The sequence below is a fragment of the Alligator sinensis genome, unplaced genomic scaffold (genome assembly GCF_000455745.1).
Source record: "Alligator sinensis unplaced genomic scaffold, ASM45574v1 scaffold93_2, whole genome shotgun sequence".
Classification (NCBI taxonomy): domain Eukaryota; kingdom Metazoa; phylum Chordata; order Crocodylia; family Alligatoridae; genus Alligator; species Alligator sinensis.
The window spans coordinates 1,283,684-1,293,015 of NW_005841854.1; the positions used below are offsets into that span (position 1 = coordinate 1,283,684).

General features: G+C 41.3%; 1 protein-coding gene across 4 annotated transcripts in view; it reads right to left on the reverse strand.

The window, feature by feature from the left end:
* The window catches only part of ARID4B (AT-rich interaction domain 4B), a 143,016-nt gene that overhangs the window by 5,744 nt on the left and 127,940 nt on the right, over positions 1 to 9,332 (reverse strand). For all 4 annotated transcript variants that reach the window (XM_006016345.3, XM_006016344.3, XM_025213420.1 and 1 more), the window contains 3 exons: positions 7,914 to 9,128; positions 3,494 to 3,607; positions 867 to 1,082 (listed from right to left, as the gene is read on the reverse strand). In XM_006016345.3, coding sequence (XP_006016407.1) covers positions 867 to 1,082; positions 3,494 to 3,607; positions 7,914 to 9,128 — 1,545 coding nt within the window. The remainder of the gene's footprint in view (positions 1 to 866; positions 1,083 to 3,493; positions 3,608 to 7,913; positions 9,129 to 9,332) is intronic.

Below are 9,332 nucleotides of genomic sequence, written 5' to 3' on the forward strand. Positions count from 1 at the left end.
CTGAGCGAGGGAAGGCGAAAGAAAAGCCATACAAGGACAGGCTGAGGGACCTGGGCCTTTTAAGCCTAAAGAAGAGAAGGTTGAGGGGGTACTTGATAGCAGCTTACCACTATATCAGAGGAGTGCATCAGGAGCTTGATGAACAATTGTTCACTAGGGCACCCCCAGGGAAGACCAGGACCAATGGATATAAACTCCTGGAAAGCTGCTTCAGGTTTAATACCAGGGAAAGCTCCTTCACAGTTAGGGTGTCCAGATTGTGGAATAAACTCCCTCCGGAAGTGGTGCAGTCACCTACTCTGGAGGTTTTCAAGAGGAGACTAGACAGTCACCTTGCTGGGGTCACCTAACCCCAGCTGTCTTCCTGCCTGGAGCAGGAGGGCTGGACCCAATGATCTGCAAGGTCCCTTCCAGCCCCTAACAATCTATGAATCTATGAGCCAAGCTTAAAGTAAAGCACCAGGTTTTTTTTGTTTGCAAGCACCTATAATGGCCACCTTCCTTAAATGAAATCAGGAAAACATCTGAATGAACAGAATAGAAAAAGAAAAAAAAATCAATGGTAACACAACAAGAAAGTATTAAGGGAGAAATTCAAACCGGTATTAGAAACCCTAAACAGAAAGCTAAAAATCTAAACCCTCAGTAAAAACTTAAGGGGTATATGAAGATATACAAGTGGCTTTCTGCCCTGTGACCACAGTACATAACAAACAATGAAACTTAGTTTTATCTGAAAAAAAGTTAAGAAAACGCATAGCTTTCAGGGAATCCCCCCCCCCCCCCCCAAAAAAAAAAATGCCCGTCTTATTTCTTACTGCTTATTATAAGAGAAAATGAGATGTAATCTAAAAGAAAGCACTTACACATTTGAAAACTCCATTTGTAAACTTTAGGTAAGCGACTGTTTTGTTCCTTGAGATCAGACTCCTTCTCTCCATTTTTCCCACCTTTTCCAGGAGATTGTGTTCTGGCAGGTGATTTGGTATGGTGAGATTTCATTCCAGTAGAAACAGATTTTGCTGGCTGAGGTTTGGTCATGCTTTCACCAGCAGAAAGATCTTCGCTGTCGCTGCTGTTTGCTGAAGAAACACAAGCGTGAATTATTTAATTCATCAAACCAAAGCGGCTCTGAAGCTCCTCAAGTGCTTGTTTCTTTTATACATATTACTTGATAACATACAAACATGGTGTTACCTCTTTCAGTTAGTCTAAAACAGGGTTCAGTACCAGATGACCCCTGGGCTGGATACAGCCCACAAAGTTTTTATCCGACCTGGAGGTGGGGAGAAACTGGTGGCATTCAGCAGCCCAGCTTGGGATCAAGCTCCTTTAATGTGGCCCACCATTGATAAAAGGTTGCCGACCCCTGATCTAGAAAGGTAAAATTCATCCATGGTGCTGAAGGTCAGCACCCAGCCCTCTATCACTAAAGCCCAGTGTGACATCACAGGAGTGAGTGGTGACAAACAAAAGTCAGCGTCCTTCCCATACCGTATGAAACCTTCCATGGGTGCCCAATGCATTGATGTGCCCTAGCATTGAGGTGAGGGAAGAGAAGCTGCTACTGTATGGGCCCACAGGCACCAAAATCCTGCATGTAGGTACAGAGTGGTCAAAGGGGTCTGATTTGTAACCTCATGACCTGCCCTGAAGCAGAAGGTTTGCAATTGCATGCGCTTGTGAGAGAAATACAAATCAAACTACTTGTGCTGAGATTCCTGCATAACTATCTAGACCTTGTGTAGAGAGAGTGAATTTTACTGCCCAGTAGATACCATGCACTAAATACCTGCATTTGTACAGACATTGTCTCTATTGGAGGACAATACAGATGACCCATCTACTGTACAATTTAAGTAAGAAAGTGGTCAACATATTAACAGTAACTACTTGTGAAGGACTTCCAATTTTGTTTCCTCTTTTCTTCATGTGGTTTACTTCATAAAAAGGGGTAATACATAAAAGCTAGAAAATAACAAAACTGAAGATGAATCACATACAATAAAAAACAGCCAGGAATTCAAGAGATTCTCTAGAGATCTGTACAGATACCATCTGTTAATTATTCCAATAGTACTAAGAGAACAATCAAGAACAAAGCCATGTTATGCGACACACTTTACAGATAAACACTAAGAGAAACGCTCTATCCCAAAGAGCTTACATGCTAGTCTACACAGACCACATAGATAAAGGGTAGAGAAAAGGGACAGAACAAGCAAGCAAGGAGAAAACATAAGGACTGTGAACATCATTTTTGTTCTGTGTATTTATTTTGTTCTTTAAAACTCTTTCAGTGGGGTTATCTTGGACCAGAATTAACAAACTGGAAAGATGACAGAAAGGAGGTCACAGGAAGAGACAAGGTACAAGCTAACACCACTGTTCCCCTAGCACTACTAGACCACCTTTAGCTGTTGGATTCTCCCTGCTATTTCTTGACCACACGAGCAAACAGAGCAGACAATACGCCTGTGCACTTGCTCTCTGCATAGTTCTGGTTCCAGAGAATGCTGGCTGGAAGGGAATGGCCTTTGCTAAACCAATTTGATCTTGTTCCCTCTCTCTCTCTCTCTCTCTCTCTCTCTCTACAGCAGGGGTCGGCAACCTATGGCCCACGGAGCCACTGGATCTGGCTCGTGGAGCTGGGGCTTCAGTGGCAGAGGGCCCTTGGCAGCATTCAGCTGCAGGAACTTTACCCGTGCTGCGCCACACCACGCTGCGGCCAGGTGGCTGGGAGCTTTCCCGTGGTGCGTCGCAGCCAGAAGGCAAGGAGAAGTGGCAGGAGGGAGAAGCAGCAGCAGCAGCAGCAATCAGGTTCTAGTGCCGGCTCGCCCCAGACCCCCGCGGGTCCATTCCAGCCTGCCGCCACAAGGTTTTGCTGACCGCTGCACTACAGCAATATCTACTTGAACTACTTCTTACATCCTTATGGAAAAAGTTATAAAAAATGTTACTTGCACAGAATTTCATCAATGGTTTTTACATTTTCCAGTTCCTTTGAAACCATGTACAGATTTGCATGCACCTGCTTACTAACTTTTCCACTATGCAGAAAATATTTATGATGAATAAAGGCTCAGGTATAAAACGGTGCTATGCAAATGATAATACCCCTCTACTGTATGTCAAACCTGACCTTGTGTAGTTTATGAAGTTCACTTTTTTCTCCTTCGTAAAATGTACGGATTTTGCCCCACTCCCCCAAACTATTTCCCTGTTCTTTTGTTATTAAAGAGAGAAATCTTGTGAGCTGTCAAGTACTCTCAATTCTCCTGATTTCAGTGAGTTTAAAGCATTTAGTTAACCACAGGATCAGGATCAGCGACAGCACAAGATCCTACACTCAGATTAAAGTGTTTCATGACTTCAACACTAGTGCAAGTTTCCTGATGATCATAGTCTTGTGTTCTATAAATGCCCCCCCAATCATTCAAACAGGAATCAACAATTCTGTACCTTCCAATTTGAGTGAAGCTGCTATACTTACTAGTTTTGCTCTTCTTTTTGTTGTTCACAACTGATGTTTTGTGGCTCCTTTTCTGCTTTTTCGAGGAACCTCCTCCCCCCTGAGAATCTTTAAGTCTTTTCTGGCCTGTACAAACTACAACCAAAAAGAAGCATAAATATTTGAAGTGCGAGATGTACATTTTATCAATGAAAGTACTTCAGTCTATACTGTGGAACCAAGTGATTTCTTTGAGACCTAAGTTTATAGACAATTATGTGACTTGTTATTCTCAGCTATAATTAACGGGATTTAATTTTCTACTTGTAGTGAAACCTAGTACAGGGGGTGGGTGGGTGGCTGGGAAGCAGATAAAATTTGCTGATAAAAATGATTATAGGTTACATATTGACAAGCAGTATGAGTCAGCCAAATTTCAAGTAAACCACGGAAATTTCTGGTATTCAAATACAGCAAATTAAGCTATTTATTCAGATAACAAATCAATCAAGATCCACTCAAAGTGAAAGTTTCAGAAGAGCTCTACCCCTCTCTCATGATGTTATTAATAAGAAAACCTTTACTAGCAGAGAAGTAAACAGTACGTTTGGTGCCCAGGGCAGCAGAGGCATATCTGGCAGGGGAGCAGAAACAGAGGTCGGGGGGGCTCAAGCAGCTGTGGCTATGCTTTATGGAGTTGGAGAATGTGGCCAGAATCTAGCAGCAAGAAGGTTCACACAGGAGGGCTAGAGGATGCTGCCAAAAGCCATGCTGAGCAACAAGATAAAATGTCAAATCTGGCAGCAGCATTAACCACCCAGCTGCAGGTTCTCACCCTCCCCTGCTCCAGCGCTTCAAACCCCCACTTGCTGATTCCAAGCCACTTCCCTCCTGCTCCACACTACCAGATGTCACAGCTGGCAAGTCTTGGGCACTGCCTGCTTCAGTTTTGCTGCTTCTACTTGGTCAGTACCAGGCCTATGCCTCTCCTTGCCTACTACTGGTTATGCTGCTGTTTACGAGCCTTGGAAATGGTGAAACAAACAGAACTAGTAATGTTATCAGGAAGCATATTTATAAAAAAATATATAAAAACAAACCAAATTCCACCTATGTTTTAAAGGAAAAAAAAGTGTAAAAAAAGACTAAGTTAGGAATCCCCCAAGCTGGTGAAGCAGCAATGAAGTAAGATCTCACTATTTCAAGAACAAGGTGTAGTAGCATACTTGCTCTACTATAGTCAAACAGCAGCACCTAGACCATAATTTACCATTCAGGACAGGTCCCAACAAGCATGCATGTGCAGGAGCACATATTTCCCATGGGACAAACAACAGTGGCACATATTTGTACCACTGCTATTTGTCTCCAGGCATGTCCCTGCATGTGTGCTCCAGCATGCAGCAAAATGATCCAGGTTGGGTAAGGGAAGCCAAAGCCAGCACCTGTGCTGGCCCCAGCAGCCTTACCTGATGTCCTGGGGGCCTCCCAGGACAGCAGCAGCACCAAGCCAGCCTCTCAAAGCCTGGCCAGCAGCCAGAGCACAGCACTGGCCAGCCAGGCTCCCTTTCTGGCAGTGCACAATGTCACATGTGCTGCATCACCATTTTTTTAGCAGCATTTTTTGGTTTTGTTTTGTTTTGTTTTTTTACACTGGGATCTCCCGGTTTAAAAAATAAAACAAACACAAAAACACAAAAAACTGCTGCACTGCAAATTAGCAGCGCGGTGAACAGGTGCACATGCACTGCGTGCAGTCTGCAGTGCCTCAAACTGCTTTGTAGCACCACAAACTACATGTGCATGCTCATTGGGAAACATCCTCAGAGTCAGAAGGGAAAATAAAATAAGTAAAACCATAACATATTAAATCAGCTTGAAATTTTCTCTGTGGAAATGAAATTCTTAAATACCAGTAATTTTTCCTCTCTCCATCTTTCTGCTTCTTAGAGTTAAAAAAAAAATTCTGCTGGCACTTGTGGCTTCAGGAGCAAAACTTGAATTGGAAGGGGAAGGTCAGAAAAGAAAACAATTCAAAATTTTGTAACTTCCTGATTTACAGACAATATGCACTCCTGTAACAAAGTCATTTAAATTAAGAAACTGGGGACACGTCCACATGTGCTTATTAATATGAAGCAACAAACTATGGTGCACATTGCACCAGAGTTTATTACTCCCGGGCACGCTGTTTGAATGTGCACCTGGGACCGCAGCATGCTGAACCAGGTCAGAGCAGCCCCAATTGGCAGGGGGCCCAGGGCACCAGCCTGCCAGCCTGCTTCAACTCAGCTCAATGTGCTGCAGAGGGGCTGGCTGGGGTATAAGGATACTCCAGTGTGGGGCTAGCCAGCAGACAGCCCCCACACCGAAGCACCCTCAGCCAGCCCAGTCCCCATCTGCATGTATGTTGCTGCAGAGTAAAGTACTACACTGCAGGTTAGTACTTGTATATACAAATATTATCATGTGGTGGAATAAATTAGCTTACTCCAACCTAATAGTGGCACACGCATAGACATTGACGTTTTACTGCGCAGATAATTAGTCAGCTCAGTAGCAAACGTCTTGTGTAGATGTGCCCTGGGTGCTTCATATTTTTTCCAGCATGGGCATCTTGCATTTTACCAATGGGGAAGAATGCTGACAAAAATTAGAAAAGAGTATCCAAAATTGGTGCTGAGAGACCAACATTACAAAACATAACTTAAAAGAAGAAATCTTTCATGCTTTCAAACAGTAGTCATTTTCTTTTACACACGACAGGAGCTGGTAACAAGTTTACAACTGACCTTTCTTGAGCTGGAGAAAAATAGAATTATAGACTTACTTTATCACTGGCTCAAAAATATCAATTAAAATTTTTGTTTTTTCCCCTCTCTTTAAAAATAATATTTTATTTGTTCTCTTGTAAGAAGTGTAATGAGAACAGAACTAACATGCATACTACATCTTTAGGTTTTAATTTTCATCATTCTAAATGAGCAAACTTTCTGTTAGCTGCTTTGCTCTCAAAGGTAGCTACAAAGTGCTAAGATGAACAAGTCACTAAACTTATTTCAGGATCCTGTTCACACATCTGGATAGAGGGTCCTTGGCGGCATTCGGCTGCAAGGATTTTACCCATGCTGTGGGTAAAGTCCATATATTTTAAAGGGTACAGTAGGCTACTGTTTCCACTAAGAACATCAAATTAATCTTCAAAAAATGGAGTAACAACTGAACATATTTTTTTTCTTTGGATTACTATTTTTAGGCATATTAACATGCTTACAACAGTTACCATTGTGTATGGAGAAAATGTAACATAATTTAATTGCAAAATTATTTATTTTAATTTTTATAAAAACACATACAACCTTTAAATGCCAATTTCTACGCAATTGACTTTTAAAGGCAGCCATGTAAAATAAAAAACTATTTAAGAAGATTAAATACGGTTGCACCTGAACTAACTAACTACCTCCGTAGTAAATGTCTTGTGTAGATAAGCCCTGGGTGCTTAATATTTTTTCCAGCATGGGCATCTTGCATTTTACCAATGGGGAACAATGTAGCCAATGGATTCCACAAAATAGGGCTGGGGCACAATTTTGCAAACACTTGCACTTCAAGATAGTATCACTAAAATTCATATGCACAAATGTTGGCAGGATGGGCCTTTTTCTCATCCACAGTTGGTCCTAAATAGGGACTTTCAAACTGCAAAGATGCAGTATCTGAAAAAGTGAAAAAAACTCATTTTTGAGTTGCCAATTAAAAAAAAAAATCCAGACTGTAAGCTCTTTCCCTATTTTCAACATTTAAAAGGGTTCTGAATTTTTAATTACTTCCACAGAGGCCTTTGAATTCTAAAAGTTGAAGCCTACAAGAAACACTTGAAAACTTATTCTAACAACAACTCTGGTCAAAACTGGACTGCTTTAAGTCATAAATATAATAAATGATACTGCAGTATGTTGACTAAGTGGATAAGAGATGCAGATTCCTTTACAAAATTCACAATTTACCCAGATCTTGAAAACTAGTTTGAGATTGCTGCCTAAGAAAACAATGACTGGATATGCTCCAAACTTCCAACATGCAGTAAACAAGAACATTGAAAAACTGTATTTGGATTTTAAAAAATGTAATATTTTAAAATGTGACACAGACACCTACCATACTATACTCCATGCGTTATATGGACTTCTGACACTCTCTCTATAATAAGTCTTACTTTACATTTAAAATATTAGATTTCTTAATACAAGAAAAGAAATACTTCCAGGAGGATCATCATCTACTTGCATATTGATTACAGACCTTATTACTGCACTATTTCCATATATTTTAAAGGGTACAGTGGGCTACTGTTTCCACTAAGAACATCAAATTAATCTTCAAATAATGGAGTAAGAACTGAACAAAAACATGTTGGCAGTAATAAGCCATGACAGTCTGTTTGGGTTTTCCTCCTCACCTTTTTCAGCATGCTCTGGTTCTGGCTGATTACTACTGCTGGAGCTGACACTGGCGTCAAAACCTGTTGGAGAAATATTTCCTTCAGACTGAAGGTCCTGAAGCTCCCCAGCCACACTATCCACCTCTATCGTGCTATCAGTTTCACTCTTGATGCTTCGGATCTCTTCTTGATTTGGTGGCAATGTCTCAGAGACTGATACACTGGATTGGTGTCTGTTGGATTCCGTTACAGTTACAGATGAAGGTGATTCGGGTGTTGTAGGAGGAGTATTTAGCACTGAATTACTGCCACTGCTTGGAAAATCAACCTTCTTGTCACCCATTTCAGGTGGTTTCTCCTCAGCTGGTTTAAGGTCTATGTTAGCTGGTAAAGGTTTTTCAAGCTCAGAGCTGGGCAAAGAAGCATCTTCTTCCGTCAGAGTCTGCAGTTGCTCTTCTGCTGCAGCCTCCTCAGGGGAAGCATGTGGGGGTGAGGCTGCAGCTTCTGTGTCGGAGTCTGAAAAGAGTTCCTTTAAGGTTTTCTTAGGCCACTGTCCCTGAATACTTGACCACACATCTTTTCGGTCCTTTGCCCTGGTGTTCTGAAGTCTTTCATCTGAGTTATTTAGAAGTTTTATTCTTTTCTCTGCCACTTCAGAAAACCCTGAGTAAAAACCACTTGTCCGTAAAGACTTCCTTTTCTCCTCTAACCCATTGTATTTTTTAGTTGGAGTGACTTTTAGTTTAGATTTGTCCTCCTCTTCTTCGTCCGAGGAACTGTTGCTACTATTTTCTAAACCAAGGGAGTCTTTGCTTTTAGGCTTTTCATCTTTTCTATTAGGTGACCCAGTCTTTAGACATTCCTCTGGGACACAGTACCTTCGTTTGCCACGTTTTGTCTGTGGCTTCGTTGTTTTATCTACCATCTCCTTTTTGGCCTCCTTTCTCTTCTTTGTGCCTTCATCTTCTCCATCATAATCTGTATCATCAGATAACTCTTCCAGCTCTTTTCGTAATCTTTCTGGCGATTTAGATGCTGTTTTGGACAATGCTACATCTGCAAGGACTTTTGCTTCTTCTGGGAGGGATGAGCTGCTCTGCTCTTCTTTAGGAGAGAGTTCATTTTTGTCCTGGCTCACAGTCTCATCTTGAGATTCTGCCTTGCCATCTTTATGTACATTCTGGGCACTTTGGTCATCTTCCTGCTCACTATCATCAGCAGAACTCTCAGAAGCTATTTAAAAAAAATAAGTAAATATATGCAAACAAAGTCAAGAGACTGCTACTAAAATCCTAGGTTTTCATAGGCCCATAAAGAGAATGGAAATAATAATTAAAAAATTAATAAAATAAGATTTTTACCAAAAAATAAAAAGTTGTAATAGCTGGATTAGCAGAAATGGTGGTTTATTATATGGGCTTTATAAACTAAGCAGGA